This window comes from Oncorhynchus clarkii, chromosome 9 (assembly GCF_045791955.1).
Source record: "Oncorhynchus clarkii lewisi isolate Uvic-CL-2024 chromosome 9, UVic_Ocla_1.0, whole genome shotgun sequence".
NCBI lineage: Eukaryota > Metazoa > Chordata > Actinopteri > Salmoniformes > Salmonidae > Oncorhynchus > Oncorhynchus clarkii.
Window position 1 is genome coordinate 65836212 of NC_092155.1, and position 18983 is coordinate 65855194.

At 41.8% G+C, this 18983-nt stretch overlaps 1 protein-coding gene across 1 annotated transcript in view; it reads left to right on the forward strand.

Annotated features, from left to right (window-relative positions):
- Positions 1-628: 628 nt before the first annotated feature.
- LOC139416812 (F-actin-monooxygenase mical1-like) overlaps positions 629-18983 on the forward strand; it is a 41275-nt gene continuing 22920 nt past the window's right edge. The window contains exons 1-10 of the mRNA XM_071165893.1: positions 629-744; positions 1481-1550; positions 9150-9460; positions 9750-9957; positions 10198-10305; positions 10502-10597; positions 10720-10875; positions 11346-11446; positions 13167-13424; positions 18611-18726. Coding sequence (XP_071021994.1) covers positions 9203-9460; positions 9750-9957; positions 10198-10305; positions 10502-10597; positions 10720-10875; positions 11346-11446; positions 13167-13424; positions 18611-18726 — 1301 coding nt within the window. The 5' untranslated portion in view covers positions 629-744; positions 1481-1550; positions 9150-9202. The remainder of the gene's footprint in view (positions 745-1480; positions 1551-9149; positions 9461-9749; positions 9958-10197; positions 10306-10501; positions 10598-10719; positions 10876-11345; positions 11447-13166; positions 13425-18610; positions 18727-18983) is intronic.

The window sequence follows — 18983 nt, forward strand, 5'->3', positions numbered from 1 at the left end:
AGGTAACTCATTTCCAGTTGTTAGGACTACAAGCCGGCGAGCTCTATTCTCCCTATCCATAACAGACTGGATGCCAAATAGAACTTCAGGCCTACAACTCGAGCCCATTAGGCTTTCGTTTCATTCTGAAGTGATGGCATCCTTTCAGTGAGCTTATACAGGGTGGAGGTAAAGGTGCAGTGACTGACTCACTGTCATCATATCCAAAACTTACTTTGAGCTAAATTGGTCTAATTGCATATCTTTGAGATTCTAACCTGATATAATTTTTAGAGGTTTTGAACATAACATTCCTGATGTCATGTGCTGTAAACATTTTAAACAAATAATGTCAAATACATATTTTATGTTATTGAGTAGCCCAGGCTAGATATTATAGTAGGCTATTGTAGGCCTGTTTGTCACATCTTCATTCAATATACGATATGATAGAAAACAACAAAAAAACAATGACGTGAACATTTTAGTGTTATATTACTTTAAGTGAAGCAATGCCCTGACGTTGCATAATTGGCAGAAACGCACGGAAAAGTTATCATAATGTCTGCTGGGCGCGCGTACAGCCGTAGGTGATCAAATGAACGATTTCGGTTTTTCACTTCCTGATTTCAATGGTATAACCAATGAACGGACAATACACGGACCGATTTCTTTCGGGAATTAACCTCCACTGAACAGAAACGGATTGAGCGAACAGAACACTAACTTCATGATTACGCTCTATTTATACCTTTACTCGACAAGGTAATGTATTAATCTGTTTTTAAAATGTGTTAACATGTTGTGCTGAAGCATTTTATTCGAAAACTTACTGACTGAATTCAGGGATAGACACAACCGAGTCCAGTAATTTGAGGCGGCAGGTAGCCAAGTGGTTGGGCCAGTAACCGAAAGGTTGCTGGATCGAATCCCCGAGCAGACATGGTAAAAATCTGTCGTTCTGCCCCTGAACGAGACAGTTAACCCACTGTTCCCCGGTAGGCCGCCATTGTAAATAATAATTTGTTCTTAACTGATTTCTTTAGTTAAATAAAGGTTCAATTAAACATTTCACAAAAATGTAAAATATTCCAGATACTGGGCCATTTTGAAATCGTAATCAGAATGTTCTGTTGGGGAGGATTGGCACACACCATATTATTCAGCACCATTAACTGTTATTTTTAATCTCTCTCTACCCCCCCTCCCTATCTCTTTACCCCCCCATCTCCGCTTCCTCTCGCTCTCTACCGCCCCCCCTTCCTCTCGCTCTCTACCGCCCCCCCCCCTCCTCTCGCGCTCTACCGCCCCCCCCCCCCCCCCCCCTTCCTCTCGCTCCCTACCTCCCCCCTTCCTCTCTGTCTTTCCCTCCCTTCCTCTCCCCCTCTTTCCCTTCCCCTCTCTTCCCCCCCCCCCCCCCCCCCCCCCTATATTGTGGCTACTGTTCTGCTGTCCTGCCCCTTTACTGGTTCCAACTTTCGGCTGCTCTGTCATGTTACAGAGGCATCCAGCATCCTGACAATATACACAGCATTGGCAGAGCCTTTGTTCTCAGCCGACCTTGTGACAGGGTAAGTCAACAAACATTTTCCACTGTTGTTTTCTCAAAAGTATTGAAATAAATTGATCATTGCTCTGTCAGTCTACTTCATAAGGAAGATTCTTCCTCACTCTTCAGGTTTTTTCTCTCTTGGCTATGTTCATATTTGTCATGCCAAGATGTGTTTCAGAAAGAACCTGAAAGTTCATTCCTGACTCTAAATGTTTTTACCAGTCAGATTCTCTGTGTTTTACAGTGTAGCATTCTTACCCACATCACCACAATAGTTAAGAACAGGCAAGACCGGTCTGCTTGTTATCTTCCACCACAGTAGCCAACGCAGCATTGAGGATGTCATCTGTCTTTTGACAGTATGAGCAAGTATACTACTGCTCTTCTCTCTTAAATTATATCATCCGGATATTGAGTATGAAGAAGAATTACATAGCTTTATCTAATCAAAATCAAGTCAAATTTGATTTGTCACTGTATTTAGCAGATGTTATTGGGGTGTAGCAGAATGCTTGTGTCCTTGGTGCCAACTGTGCAGTAATATCTGTTAGAAATCTGCTGCGTGACCAATAAGAAGTACCAAAATATGACATCCAAAATCAGGCTGAGTAAACAGTCATAAGAGTGTGACAGACACATGACTGAGAGAAGATGACATGACGATGAAAAGCTGGGGACAGTAGGATGGGATAGGATTACTGTTACTGTATTTGACACAGTGTTTTATTTGTTTCCCTAAGGAGGTCCATTGAGAGAGGGACTTTAACCTATACTTTTGTGCCCACATGCAAGCTGTTAATCATTGTTAATCAAGGAAGCATTAATTATCGTCTGAACACGACCATTTCCGTTTGTGTGTGTGTGCTTCTCTGGTAGTGCCAGCTGTATGGCATGTACCAGTGTGATGTACCAGTCACAACTGTTTTAATGCATGATTCGTCAAAGAGCTTTTTGGTTATGAATTCAATCATGACTGGGTAATGATGTTGGTCATGATTTGATTGTGTTTAGTCATCTCCAGTGCAGCAAGATCCTGAGTAAATAGATAGATGGAATTTCTTGCTGTGTGACTGTTGGTCACAATACTTAAGATGTGGATCTGACAGCTATAGGGTTTCAACTGTAAATTCTGCAGTTATTGCAGTGGAACTAATGGGTCATTTCTTTTTTAATGCAAAATCTGACTTCAAAGTCTTTTGTCTCGACAGACAGCAATTTTTGATTATCCATGATATATTCTGATCAGTTGTCTTGTTTTTGTGTCAGGAAACTAAATACCACATTAATCAGATAATATACCTGACCATTACAACCGATCAAAGATTTTGACCAAATTCATAGTTACTGCGGGGCAGTTCATTTACTCTATGCTAGATCAATGGATAACATCAAGCTGTCGACGAGCTGTCCTTTAGGTTTCAAACACGACACACAGCTACACAGCCAGACCAGTTACACATAGGTTGGCAGGAGTGGGACTGTTGTCGGATATATTGGCCAGTCAATTGCAAGTAATCTAAGCTGTGAACAGCAGTAATAATTTGATGGTGTAAGATGATGCAGGGTTGAGGACAGGCCATGCTAGTAAAGGGGCTGAATAAAAGTGAAAGTGAAAGTAAAGGGGCTGAATAATTTTGCACGCCCAATTTTTCAGTTTTTGATTTGTTAAAAAAGTTTGAAATATCCAATAAATGTCGTTCCACTTCATGATTGTGTCCCACTTGTTGTTGATTCTTCACACAAAAATACAGTTTTATATCTTTATGTTTGAAGCCTGAAATGTGGCAAAAGGTCGCAAAGTTCAAGGGGGCCGAATACTTTCGCAAGGCACTGTATATATATATATATATTCATTCATTCATTCATTCATTCATTCATTCATTCCAGTGGGTCAGAAGTTTACATACACTACGTTGATATATCTTTTATTTATATATATATATATATATATACACACACACACACACACAGTGGGGAGAACAAGTATTTGATACACTGCCGATTTTGCAGGTTTTCCAACTTACAAAGCACGTAGAGGTCTGTAATTTTTTATCATAGATACACTCCAACTGTGAGAGATGGAATCTAAAACAAAAATCCAGAAAATCACATTTGTATGATTTTTTTAAAAGTAATTAATTAGCATTTTATTGCATGACGTAAGTATTTGATACATCAGAATAGCAGAACTTAATATTTGGTACAGAAACCTTTGTTTGCAATTACAGAGATCATACGTTTCCTGTAGTTCTTGACCAGGTTTGCACACACTGCAGCAGGGATTTTGGCCCACTCCACCATACAGACCTTCTCCAGCTCCTTCAGGTTTTGGGGCTGTCGCTGGGCAATACGGACTTTCAGCTCCCTCCAAAGACTTTTTATTGAGTTCAGGTCTGGAGACTGGCTAGGCCACTCTAGGACCTTGAGATGCTTCTTACTGAGCCACTCCTTAGTTGCCCTGCCTGTGTGTTTCGGGTTGTTGTCATGCTGGAAGACCCAGCCACAACCCATCTTCAATGCTCTTACTGAGGGAAGGAGGTTGTTGTCCAAGATCTCGTGATACATGGCCCCATCCATACTCCCCTCAATACGGTGCAGTCCTCCTGTCCCCTTTGCAGAAAAGTATCCCCCAAAGAATGATGTTTCCACCTCCATGCTTCACAGTTGGGATGGTGTTCTTGGGGTTGTACTCATCCTTCTTCTTCCTCCAAACACGGCGAGCGGAGTTTAGACCAAAAGGCTCTATTTTTGTCTCATCAGACCACATGACCTTCTCCCATTCCTCCTCTGGATCATCCAGATGGTCATTGGCAAACTTCAGACGGACCTGGACATGCGCTGGCTTTAGCAGGGGGACCTTGCGTGCGCTGCAGGATTTTAATCCATGACGGCATAGGGTGTTACTAATGGTTTTCTTTGACACTGTGGTCCCAGCTCTCTTCAGACCCCTCACCTTCCTCATGATCATTGATGCCCCACGAGGTGAGATCTTGCATGGAGCCAGAGACCCAGGGTGACTTCTTCCATTTTCTAATAATTGCGCAAACAGTTGTTGCCTTCTCACCAAGCTGCTTGCCTATTGTCCTGTAGCCCATCCCAGCCTTGTGCAGGTCTACAATTGTATCCCTGATGTCTTTACACAGCTCCCTCGTCTTGGCCATTGTGGAGAGGTTGGAGTCTGTTTGATTGAGTGTGTGGACAGATGTCTTTTATACAGGTAATGAGTTCAAACAGGTGCAGTTAATACATGTAATGAGTGGAGAACAGGAAGTTTTTCTTTAAGAAGCCCAACAGGTCTGTGAGAGCTGGAATTCTTACTGGTTGGTAGGTGATCAAATACTTATGTCATGCAATAAAATGCAAATGAATTACTTAAAAATCATGCAATATGATTTTCTGGATTTTTGTTTTAGATTCTGTCTCTCACAGTTGAAGGGTACCTATGATTAAAATTACAGACCTCTACATGCTTTGTAAGTAGGAGACCTGCAAAATCGGCAGTGTATCAAATACTTGTTCTCCCCACTGTATATATAAAGTAACACACTAACATAACAATAACCAGGCTATATTCAGGGGGTACCGGTACCGAGTCAGTGTGCGGGGTACATCTTAGTTGAGGTAATTTGTACATGTACAGTTGAAGTCAGAAGTTTACATACACTTAGGTTGGAGTCATTAAAACTCGTTTTTCAACCACCACACATTTATTGTTAACAAACTATAGTTTTGGCAAGTCGGTTAGGACATCTACTTTTGGCATGACACAAGTATTTTTTCCAACAATTGTTTACAGACAGATTATTTCACTTGTAATTCACTGTATCAAAATTCCAGTGGGTCAGAAGTTTACATACACTAAGTTGACTGTGCCTTTAAACAGCTTGGAAAATTCCAGAAAATGATGTCATGGCTTAAGAAGCTTTTGATAGGCTAATTGACATAATTTGAGTCAATTGGAGGTATACCTGTGGATGTATTTCAAGACTAACCTTCAAACTCTGTGCCTCTTTGCTTGACATCATGGGAAAATCAAAATAAATCAGCCTAGACCTCAGAAAACAATTGTAGGCCTCCACAAGTTTGGTTCATACTTGGTAGCAATTTCCAAACGCCTGAAGGTACCACATTCATCTGTACAAACAATAGTACGCAAGTATAAACACCATGGGACCACGCAGCCGTCATACCGCTCAGGAAGGAAACTCGTTCTGTTTCCTAGAGATGAGCGTACTTTGGTGCGAAAAGTGCAAATCAATCCCAGAACAACAGCAAAGGACCTTGTGAAGATGCTGGAGGAAATGGGTACAAAAGTATCTATATCCACAGTAAAACAAATCCTATATTGACATAACCTGAACGGCCGCTCAGCAAGGAAGAAGCCACTGCTCCAAAACCGCCATAAAAAAGCCAGACTACGGTTTGCAACTGCACATGGGGACAAAGATCATATTTTTTGGAGAACACAATCCCAATCGTGAAGCACAGGGGTGGCAGCATCATGTTGTGGGGGTGCTTTGCTGCAGGAGGGACTGGTGCACTTCAAAATAGATGGCATCATGAGGAAGGGAAATTGTGGATATATTGAAGAAACATCTCAAGACATCAGACAGGAAATTAAAACTTGGTCGCAAATGGGTCTTCCAAATGGACAATGACCCCAATCATGCTTCCAAAGTTGTGGCAAAATGGCTTAAGGACAGCAAAGTCAAGGTATTGGAGTGGTCATCACAAAGCCCTGACCTCAATCCTATAGATAATTTGTGGGCAGAACTGAAAAAGGAGGCCTACAAACCTGACTCAGTTACACCAGCTCTGTCAGGAGGAATGGGCCAAAATTCACCCAACTTATTGTGGGAAGCTGGTGGAAGGCTACCCAAAACGTTTGACCCAAGTTAAAAATGTAAGGGCAATGCTACCAAATACTAATTGAATGTATGTAAGGAAATCTGAGGATAACGCTACCTAAATTCTATCAACACACCTCCTGTGCTACTCGCGCATTGAACACGCTGGATCATTGCTACTCCTTGTCCCGGGTTAGCTCTGAGAATAGTATCGACATACACTATATATACAAAGTATACGGACACCCCTTCAAATTATTGGATTCGGCTATTTCAGCCACACCCTTTGTTGACAGGTGTATAAAATCGAGCACATAGTCATGCAATCTCCATACGTAAACATTGGCAGTGTAAATCCTTGCTGAGCAGCCACATACAAGCCTAAGATCACCATGCGCAATGTCATGTAAATAAGGTATTTCTGTTTCTTATTTGTAATAAATTTGCACATTTTCCCAAAACTGTTTTCGCTTTGTCATTATGGAGTATTGTGTGTAGATTGCTGAGGAAAGCACATTTTTTAAATCAATTTTAGAACAAGGCTGTGACATTGTAAAATTGATGAAATCATTTTGGTTATTAGGCCTTAACGAAACAAAATGCAGAAAAAGTCAAGGGGGCTGAATACTTTCCGATTGCACTGTAAATTCTAGACACTGACTGATCATTCTGATGTTTCTCAATTTTTATTTTGGGGATTTATATTACTGCATTGTTGGAGCTAGAAATACACGCATTTCGCTGTACTTGCTACATCTTCAAATATGTGTACGCAACCAATACAATTTGATATGAAAAAGGCTACAGTATAGAGTTAGAGGGAGTTACTGTACGGAGAGGATGAGGATTTTCCACTCATAGGCCTACACACAGAGTAGAGCCTGTGATATTACCCCATTCTCTACATCCACAGAATTCACATGGACAATCTCAGTCCATTGAATGAATAGCTCTTGGTTTATGTTTGATTAACAGTAGCCTATATTTCTCTCACATATATTTTTTACAGCTCTCTGTGGTTTTAAAAAGTCCTTCACCCACTCTGACCAATAGAGTTTGTCTGTCTCAGGTGTGTAGCAGATGACGCTGAATGTCATGTCACAACCAGGAAGTTATAACATTTACACATACTATCTCATTGACATGTCAATGTTTTTCCAGTATGTGATACTAAGTAAGAGCTTTTCAAATCTCTTGACATCCCTCTGCACAGAGCACATGTGTTTTATTTCTAACCAGTTGTTTAAGTAGGGTGGATAGCTTCTGTATTGTGTGTGTGTGTGGCCAGTGAGGCTGAGTTTATCACACATCTGATCAGTCTGTTGTGGCTTTTGTCTCTGTTCCCTCTGGCAGAGACACTGGACCACAGATACAGGAAGTGCTTATTTTAGAGTAGTATCCTCACAATTGAGAGAGAACACTTGGCCTGAGGCTGATTGGCACATGTCCTCCATTGTACTGTATATTTGTCCTCAAAGTGAATGTTGTGTTTTGTTTGTGCAGTGAAGAGGTCAGGCAAAACATCTAGAGTTTAAAAAATAAAATCAATTTGTCACATACACGTGGTTAGCAGATGTTACTGTGATTGTTACGAAATGCTTTTTCTTCTAGTTCCGACAGTGCAGTAATATCTAACAATAATATCTAACAAGTAATCTAACAATTCCCCAACAACTACCTAATACACACAAATCTAAAGGGGTGAATGATAATATGTACATGTAAGTATATAGATGAGGGATGGCGAAGGTGCAATAGATGGATTATTTAGAGTGCATATATAATGTGACTAGTGATCCATTTATTGAAGTGGCCAGTGACTGGGTCTCAATGTAGGCAGCAGCCTCTCTGAGTTAGTGATTGCTGTTTAGCAATCTGATGCCCTTGAGAAATAAGCAGTTTTTCAGTCTCTCGGTCCCAGTTTTGATGCACCTGTACTGACCTCACCTTCTGGATGGTAGCGGTGTGAACTGGCAGTGGCTCAGGTGGTTGATGTCCTTTTTGGCCTTCCTGTGACATGGGATGCTGTAGGTGTCACGGAGGGCAGGTAGTTTGAGCCCGGTGCAGACCGCACCACCCTCTGGAAAGCCTTGCGGTTGAGTGCGTGCAGTTGCCGTATCAGGCTGTGATACAGCCCTACAGGATGCTCTCAATTGTGCATCTGTAAAGTTTGAGGGTTTTGGGCGAGAAGCCAAATTTCTTCAGCCTCCTGAGGTTGAAGAGGCGCTGTCCCTTCGATGTGAATAGGAGGGTTCTCCCTCTGCTCTTTCCTGAAGTCCACAATCATCTGTTTTGTTGACGTTGAGTTCTACTTGTGAGGTTCAATCTCTATCTTAGTGACAATATATTTCACACAACTAAGTTCAAACACCCATCGTGGTATCATTCACAACCTTAGGGTGGTGTCATACAGACCACAAATGTACTGTATACACAGAACACATGGTTGGGGAAGTTAGTGATGACGTGGACTCAGGTGACTTTGAAAACATCTAATTTCAGTGTTATATTTTCAGACAGAGGGAATTGTCTGTTATTTAGACCTCAGGACCACCTCCATATATAACCTCAACGGCAATATTGCAGGACTAATCTTTCATTATATTTAGTGCTATAACTGAGCTCAGTTATTTTTTTCTTCGGAGGACAACTTTATTACTATAACAAATATCATTTTTATAATATATTTGTATTCACAGAAAATGAAAGATGACTACAATATACAGTATATTGCAGTTTGCTCATGGTGTTGGTATTTGCTTTCTCCACAGTAAACTCCAGAGATTCTGAGCCAAGGCACTGGTGCGCCACACCATCCACTACCATGGCCAACCAGAACTCTACCAACCCGTCCCATGACTTGTTTGAGCAGTTCGTCCAAGCCCAGACCTGTAAGGAGGTGCAGCGTATTTTCTCAGAGCTTTGCCACCACCTACAGGTGGACCCCAGGGACTACCAGAGCTTCTACACCAAGCTCAAGGAGAGGCTCAACTACTGGAAGGCCAAGTCCCTCTGGGTCAAGCTGGACAAGCGGGCTCAACACCAAGACTACCAGCAAGGCGAAGTCTGTGCCAAAAACAAGGCGTGTATTTATTTATTTATTTATTTATTTATTCTTATTTAAGAGAAGAAGAGAGATACTCAAGAAGTTCTTTGAAGTAAAATATGTTTGTACAAGGACAGTGGCTATGTAGTGGTTAAGGTTTCTACATCAGTGTTGTGGATCTACTTTGGCAGAGTACAGTCTGTCCTTTTAATACTATCAAGGTGCATTCATCCCTGCAGAGCTTAGTCTCTCCTTCCTCATTTCTTCCTCCTGTTTTATTTATCTTCTGTCTCTCCACATCTCTCTCTCTCTCCCCTCTCCTCAGTGCCTAGTGCTGGGTGCAGGGCCGTGCGGGCTCAGGACAGCCATAGAGCTGGCTCTGCTGGGGGCTCATGTGGTGGTACTAGAGAAGAGAGACTCTTTCTCCCGGAATAACGTGCTGCACCTGTGGCCCTACACCATCTATGACCTGCGTGGGCTGGCTGCCAAGAAGTTCTACGGCAAATTCTGCACGGGGGCTCTGGATCACATCAGTATGTCCACCAGTACCATACTAGATCAACCTGATGTCTTGGTGTCATAATGCCAATCAAATGTCTTTATTTATTACGTATGACTAAATCAAACCAGTCTCTTATTAGTTTGCTATGATGCTATTAAGGTTATTGGACATAGTGTCTGAGTATGTATTATTGTACATTGAATTGAAGAGGATTGTTTTAATTCCCTGTGGGACAATATCATACATACTTGTACGCGTCTGTATCTTTCAGGCATCCGTCAGCTCCAGCTGATACTGCTGAAAGTGTGTCTTCTCCTGGGGGTGGAAGTTCAAACAGGGGTGGAATTCAAAGGATTTGTGGAGCCCTCAGGAGCCACAGGTAGCCCTCAGGAGCCCCCCCCCCCCCCTCGTTCCCCCCGTGTATTAAACGAATACAATACAAAATATTTCTGTGGTAGTAAAAGCTTGTAGGGCCATTTTAAATATTTGTCCGGAGTGTCCACTGTGAGTGGAAATATACCTTAACTCTTTGCTCTTCCTGTCTCTCTCCCTCTGTCTTTGTATGTCTCCATCAGGCTGGATGGCAAAGCTGTTTCCTGACAATCACCCTGCTGGGAAGTTCCAGTTTGATGTCTTCATATCTGCAGGAGGAGGAAGCTTTGTCCCGTATGGTGAGGAGAGAGGACACACACTACTGTAGCTCCGATACAATGGATGTAGTCAACAGAAACACTCAACTATATGAACCTGATTTCAGGCTGCATGTGCTTCTGTCTTTGTCCCCACTCCCCAGGCTTCAAGAGGAAGGAGCTGCGAGGGAAGCTGGCCATTGGCATCACGTGTAACTTCCTCAACCGTCACACTGCAGCCGAGACCCAGGTGGCAGAGATCAGCGGTGTGGCACGTATCTACAACCAGAAGTTCTTCCAGGACCTGCTCACAGAGACGGGTAGGATTCTATTCTACGCCCCGGGTTTGGGGCTACGAGTGCCAACACTTCTACTGGTGGTTGCTATGGTGTCAGTGACTGGGGATCGGAATAAAGAATACCATAGGGGCTGGGTGGGCATGGTGACAGATAAGGAGTGACAGTGCTGTCTTTTAATTGTGTCCCTCTTCCTCTTTTTGTCAATTTCCTGTGTAATTTCCTGTGCTCCATTGCTGTTTCACTTGTCCTGTCATTGTCTTGTAACTAGTTTATTTCACTCATTCAGTCCCTCTTTATCCCCCTTCTCTCAATCACTCTCTCTCGGTTGCTCTCGCTCTCTCTCTCCGTGTCTCTCTCTGTGTCTCTCTCTCGCTCTGTGTGTGTCTGATCTGTGTGTGTGTGTCTGTCTCTCTGTTTCTCTCTCTTTTTTTTTATTTTTCTCTCTCTCTCTGTCTTTCTCTCTGTGTGTGTGTCTCTCTCTCTCCCTCCAGGTATTGATCTGGAGAACATAGTCTACTATAAAGATGACACCCACTACTTTGTCATGACTGCCAAGAAGAAGAGCCTGTTAAAGATGGGGGTCATTAAACAGGTGAGGAAAACGCATCCATTAGTACCAACAGCAGCAGCTCCATACTAGGCCTCTAGAGGTCAGATAGCTAGCAACAATGACAAGAAGCTGCCATGTGGGGAATCCTAGTTGGCTCGTATCTTGTTATTGATGCCGTGTCTTGTTTTGACTGATGTCACATCTATGCTAATATGGCTAGAATTCGCTAGTTAGCTAACCAACAATTGTAACACTGTATTTGAGAGACAACAAATACTCATTGTGCAAATGTATTTTAGACTAAATATAGTTTACATGTTGTCAACAATCTAAGCCAGCTCCGTCTGTTTTGTCCCATAGTTGCGCACGTGTCGGTTTTATTACTAAACCACCAACCCATCTATTTCTCTAGTCTATTATCCATCTCTGGCTCCTCTGACCTTTGCATCACAATATAGTCCTCCTAGGCTGGGTACCTTTCCTGCTGTAAGGGATTAGATGCTAATAAACACTTGTAATGGAATTGTTGTCTGTGCAGCACAGGGTTAGCACTGAGCCATGCTACAGTGTACCCGCTCACTCCCTCTTCTCACACTACAACTCTGGAAGGACTACGCTAGATCATTTTGTTTTGTCTTCAATGATTGAGCTCACACTGACTTTCCCCCCCAAAAAAATATTTCCTCTGTGTCCTCTTGTTCTGCTCAATGTTCTATTTCATGATATGCATATTGACATACCAGTAGAGTAATCATTCTATATACAGTATTTGCATGATTATGGGGGTTGTTTTTTTGTATTTCTTGTCACTGTTCCATTTTGTTTAAAAATCATATTGACATACCAGTAATCTATTTTTTCCAATTGATTCACTGTGTACTTCTACTTCACTACATTCCAATAGAAAAGTATGTACTTTTTACTCCATACATTTTCCCTGACACCCAAAAGTACTTGTTACATTTTGAATGCTTAGTAGGAGAGAACATGGTCCAATTCACACACTTATCAAGAGGACATCCCTGGTCATCCCTACTGCCTTTGATCTGGCGTACTCCGTAACACACATGCGTTGTTTGGAAGCAATGTCTGAGTGTTGGAGTGTCCCCCTGGCTATCAGTAAATGTAAAGAAAACGCAAACATTGTGCCTACTGGTTTGCTTAATATAAGCAATTAGAAATGATTCCTACTTTTACTTTTGATACTTCAGTATATTTAAAACCAAATACTTTTAGACTTTTACTGAAGTAGTATTTTACTGTGTGACTTTCACTTTTACTTGAGTCATATTCTATTAAGGTATCTTTTACTTTTACTCAAGTACAACAATTGGGTACTTTTTCCACCACTGATGTTGTTCCCTCTGTGACCACCATAGATATAAAACCGTTATATATCTCTACGGTGACCACCTCCAATATGTTCCCTCTGTGACCACCATAGATATAAAACAGTTATATATCTCTACGGTGACCACCTCCAATATGTTCCCTCTGTGACCACCATAGATATAAAACAGTTATACATCTCTACGGTGACCACCTCCAATATGTTCCCTCTGTGACCACCATAGATATAAAACAGTTATATATCTCTACAGTGACCACCTCCAATATGTTCCCTCTGTGACCACCATAGATATAAAATAGTTATACATCTCTACGGTGACCACCTCCAATATGTTCCCTCTGTGACCACCATAGATATAAAACAGTTATATCTCTACGGTGACCACCTCCAATATGTTCCCTCTGCCTCCAGGACTTTAGTGATGCCGATAAGCTTCTGGCCCAGGTAAATGTGGACCAGGAGGCCTTGTTGCGTTACGCCTACGATGCTGCCCAGTTCTCCACGGGCCACTGCCTGCCCGACATGCAGTTTGCCCAGAACCACGCGGGCCAGCCTGATGTGGCCATGTTCGACTTCACTTGCATGCACCGAGCTGAGAACGCCTCTCTGGTCAGGGAGAGAAAGGGCAAGAAACTACTCATGGGCCTGGTGGGAGACTGCCTGGTAGAGGTGAGAGGTCATGTCAGTGTGTTGGAGGACTTGATTCACTTATGCGTACACATGCTCCGGCACGTGTGTGTGTGTGTGTGTGTGTGCTTACAGTTGGAGTCGAAGTTTACATGCACCTTAGCCAAATATATTTAAACCCAGTTTTTCACAATTCTTGACATTTAATCCTAGTAAAAATGTCCTGTCTTAGGTCAGTTAGGATCACCACTTTTATTTTAAGAATGGGAAATGTCAGAATAATAGTACAGAGAATGATTTATTTAAGCTTTCCAGTGGGTCAGAAGTTTACATGCACTCAATTAGTATTTGGTAGCATTGCCTTTCAATTGTTTAACTTGGGTCAAACGTTTCGGGTAGCCTTCCACAAGCTTCCCACAATAAGTTGGGTGAATTTTGGCCCATTCCTCCTTGCTCGCACATGCTTTTTCAGTTCTGCCCACAAATTTTATATGGGGTTGAGGTCAGGGCTTTGTGATGGCCAATCCAATACCTTAACTTTGTTGTCCTTAAGCCATTTTGCCACAACTTTGAAAGTATGATTGGGGTCATTGTCCATTTGGAAGACCCATTTGCGACCAAGCTTTAACTTCCTGACTGATGTCTTGAGATGTTGCTTCAATATATCCACATCATTTTTCTACCTCGTGATGCCATCTATTTTGTGAAGTGCACCAGTCCCTCCTGCAGCAAAGCACCCCCATAACATGATGCTGCCACCCCCGTGTTTCACAGTTGGGATGGTGTTCTTCAGCTTGCAAGCCTTCCCCTTTTTCCTCCAAACATAACAATGGTCATTATGGCCAAACAGTTCTATTTTTGTTTCATCAGACCAGAGGACATTTCTCCAAAAAATATGATCTTTGTCCCCATGTGCAGTTGCAAACCGTAGTCTGGCTTTTTTTATGGCGGTTTTGGAGCAGTGGCTTCTTCCTAGCTGAGCGACCTTTCAGGTTATGCTGATATAGGACTTGTTTTACCGTGGATATAGATACTTTTGTACCTGTTTCCTCCAGCATCTTCACAAGGTCCTTTGCTGTTCTGGGATAGATTTGCACTTTTCGCACTAAGGTACGTTCATCTCGAGGAGACAGAATGCGTCTCCTTCCTGAGCGGTATGACGGCTGGGTACTATTGTTTGTACAGATGAACGTGGTACCTTCAGGTGTTTAGAAATTGCTCCCAAGGATGATCCAGACTTTCTTTTTCTGAGGTCTTGGCTGATTTCTTTTGATTTTACCATGATGTCAAGCAAAGAGACACTGAGCTTGAAGGTAGGCCTTAAAATACATCCACAGGTACACCTTAATTTGACAAATGATGTCAATTAGCCTATCAGAAGCTTCTAAAGCCATGACATAATTTTTGGGAAATTTCAAAGCTGTTTAAAACTTCTTAGGGCTGAAATCCCGTTAACGGGATAGATATGACAACAGCTAGTGAAAGTGCAGGGCGCCAAATTCAGAACATCAAAAAATCTCATAATTAAAATTCCTTGAACATGCATGTATTTTATACCATTTTAAAGGTTATCTTGTTGTTAATCCCACCATAGTGTCCGATTTCAAATATGCTTTACAGCAAAAGCACCACAAACAATTGTTAGGTCACCACCAATAAACACAGCCATTTTTCCAGCCAAAGATAGCAGTCACAAAAAGCACAAAGATAAAATTAATCACTCATCTTTGATCTTCATCAGATGACACTCATAGGACTTCATGTTACACAATACATGTATGTTTTGTTTGATAAAGTTCATATTTATCAAAATATGAGTTTACATTGTCGCGTTACATTCACTAGTTCCAAAAACAGAGTGATTTTGCATAGCCACATCGTTCAACAGAAATACTCATCATAAATGTAGATGATAATACAAGTTATACACATGGAATTATTGATATACCTCTCCTTAATGCAACCGCTGTGATTTTTTTTTTTTTTTTTTTTTTTTTTACTTTACGGAATAAGCAAACCATGCAATAATCTGAGACGGCGCTCAGAAAAATAGTCACAATAGCCACCATGTTGGCGTCAACATAAACAAGAAATGACATGATAAATATTCCCTTACCTTTGATGATCTTCATCAGAAAACACTCCAGGAATCCCAGGTCCACAATTTATTAATTTTTTTGTTCGATAATGTCCGTTATTGATGTCCACATGCCTCCTTTTGTTAGCGCGTTTGGTATACATATCCAAACGCTCATTCTGGTCAGCGTTACGTCGGACAAAAACTTCAAAAAGCTATATTACAGGTCGAAGAAACATTTCAAACTAAGTACAGAATCAATCATTAGGATGTTTTTAACATATAGCTTCAATAAAGTTCCAACCGGAGTATTCCTTTGTGTCTTGATGAGCAATGGAATGCAAGTGGATACCATGAGGAATGCGTGTGATCAAAAAATGGCTGACTGCCAGTCACCTGATTTAGAATCTGCTCTCATTCAGTCCCACAACACAGTAGAAGTCTCATTCAAATGTCTATAGACGGTTGACATCTAGTGGAAGCCCTAGGAAGTGCAACATCATTAATATCTCAAGGGGATTTCAATGGGAATATTTACCAAGCTCAGATTTCTCACTTCCTGTTTTGATTTCTCCTCAGGATTTTGCCTGCCATATGAGTTCTGTTATTCTCACAGACATCATTCGAACAGTTTTAGAAACTTTAGAGTGTTTTCTATCCAATACTAATAATATTATGCATATATTAGCAACTGAGACTGAGAAGCAGGCCGTTTACTTTGGGCAACTTATTCATCCAAGCTACTCAATACTGCCCCCCAGCCATAAGAAGTTAAAGGCACAGTCAACGTAGTGTATGTAAACTTCTGACCCACTGGAATTGTGATACAGTGAATTGTAAATAAATAATCTGTCTATAAACAATTGTTGGAAAAAATGTTATGCACAAAGTAGATGTCCTACCCGACTTGCCAAAACTATAGTTTGTTAACAAGAAATTTGTGGAGTGGTTGAAAAATGAGTTTCAATGATTCCAACCTAAGTGTATGTTAACTTCCGACTGTACACTGAGTGTACAAAACATTAAGAACACCGGCTCTTTTCAAGACATAGACTTACCAGGTGAAAGCTATGAACCCTTATTGATGCCACTTATTAAATTCACTTCAATCAGTGTAGATGAAGGGTAGGAGACAGGTTAAAGAAGCCTTGAGACATGGATTGTTAATGTTTGACAATATTGAACTGTCTTTGAACGGAGTAGGTGCCGGGGTACATCGGTTTGAGTGTGTCAAGAACTGCAACACTCCTGGGTTTTTCATGCCCAACCATTTCTTGTGTGCATCAAGAATAGTGTACCACCCAAATTACATCCAGCCAACTTGACACAACTGTGGGAGACATTGGAGTCAACATGGGCCAGTATTGCTGTGGTACGCTTTTGACACCTTGTAGAGTCCATGCTCCGACGAATTGAGGCTGTTCTGAGGGCAAAAGGGGGTGCAACTCAATATTAGGAAGGTGTTCCTAATGTTTTGTACACTTAGTGTACACCGTGCATTCGGAAAGTTTTCAGACCCTTGACTTTTTCCACATTTGTTACATTACAGACTTATTCTAAAATGGATTAAATGTATTTTTTTCTCATCAATCTAATGACAAAGCAAAAATGTTTTTTTTTTTAGAAATGTTAGCTTATTTAGAAATAAAAAAACTGAAATCACAATACTTTGTTGAAGCACCTTTGGCAGCGATTACAGCCTCGAGTCTTCTTGGGTATGACGCTACAAGCTTGGCACATCTGTATTTGGGGAGTTTCTCCCTTTCTTCTCTGCAGATCCTCTCAATCAGGTTAGATGGGGTGCGTCGCTGCACAGCTATTTTCAGTTCTCTCCAGAGATGTTCAAGTCCGGGCTCTGGCTGGGCCACTCAAGGGCATTTTAAAGACTTGTCCCGAAGCCACTCCTGCATTGTCTTGGCTATGTGCTTGGGGTTGTTGTCCTGTTGGAAGGTGAACCATTGCCCCAGTCTGAGGTCCTGAGCGCTCAAGGATCTCTCTGTACTTTGCTCCGTTCATCTTTCCTTCGATCCTGACTAGTCTCCCAAGATCTTCCGATGGAAAAACATTCCCACAGAATGATACTGCCACCACTATGCTTCACCGTGGAATGGTGCCAGGTTTCCTCCAGACGTGACACTTGGCATTCAGGCCAAATCTTGGTTTCATCAGACCAGAGAATCTTGTTTCTCATTGTCAGTCCTTTAAGTGCCTCTTGGCAAAATCCAAGCGGGCTGTCATGTGACTTTTACTGAGGAGTGGCTTCTGTCTGGCCACTACTATAAAGGCCTGATTGGTGGAGTGCTGCAGAGATGTTTGTCATTCTGGAAGGTCCTCCCATCTCCACAGGCCAACTCTAGAACTCTGTCAGTGACCTTTTAGGTTCTTGGTCACCTCCCTGACCAAGTCCCTTCCCCCCCGATTGCTCTGTTTGGCCCGGCGGCCAGCTCTTGGAAGTGTTTTGGTGGTCCCAAACTTCTTCCATTTAAGAATGATGGAGGCCACACAAAATATTTTGGTATCCTTCCCCAGAGCTGTGCCTCGACATAATCCTGTCTCTGAGATTTGCGGACAATTCCTTCCACCTCATGGTTGGTTTTTGCACTGTCATCTAAGGTACCTTTATATAGACAGGTGTGTACCTTTCCAAGTCATGTCCAATCAATTGAATTTACCAAAGGTGGACTCCAATCAAGTTGTAGAAACATCTCAAGGGATGATAAATGGAAACAGGATGCACCTGAGCTCACTTTCGTGTCTTATAGCAAAGGGTCTTATGTAAATAAGGTATTTTTGTTTTTAAATTTTTTTATAAATTTGCAAACATTTCTAAAAACCTGTTTTTTGGTTCATCATTATGGGGCATTGTGTGTAGATTGATGAGGATTTGTATTTATTTAATCCATTTTAGAATAAAGCTGTAACGTAACAAAGTGTAAAAGGTCAAGGGGTGTGAATACTGTATGTGTGTATACAGTATATAGACACAGAGCTCTGTTAAGAAACGGGTCACTAAATCAGCTTAATGCAGCAGCTTGTGGGCATTAAATCAGCCCAGAGTGTCATACCTTTATTTCCTTCCTTTTAAATCTGACAAGTTATCATGTCAATTAATAATTCTAAATTGTGTGTGTGTGTCTGTGTGTGTCCACAGCCGTTTTGGCCTCTGGGAACAGGTATTGCCCGTGGGTTCCTGGCTGCCTTCGACACAGCATGGATGGTTAGGAGCTGGGGCAAGGGAAGACCCCACATGGAAGTACTTGCTGAGCGGTAAGGAATAGTTTTCCTGTATGATCAATAACACCACCTTTTAAAAGCATGTGACCATCCCTCTTCACTGTATAGAAAGGACTACCCTGGCTGGGCCTTTCAGAGAATTCTTCAACTAGTAATGCCACTCTAGCCTTGTAACTGTATATCTTTGAACATCCATTAATTCACAAGCAGCTGCTTGTAAAAGATCTTACTGTACAAACCCATCGGAATCTTCTGTTCCTTAGTTGGCGCTTCTTCAGTTCCATAGAAAC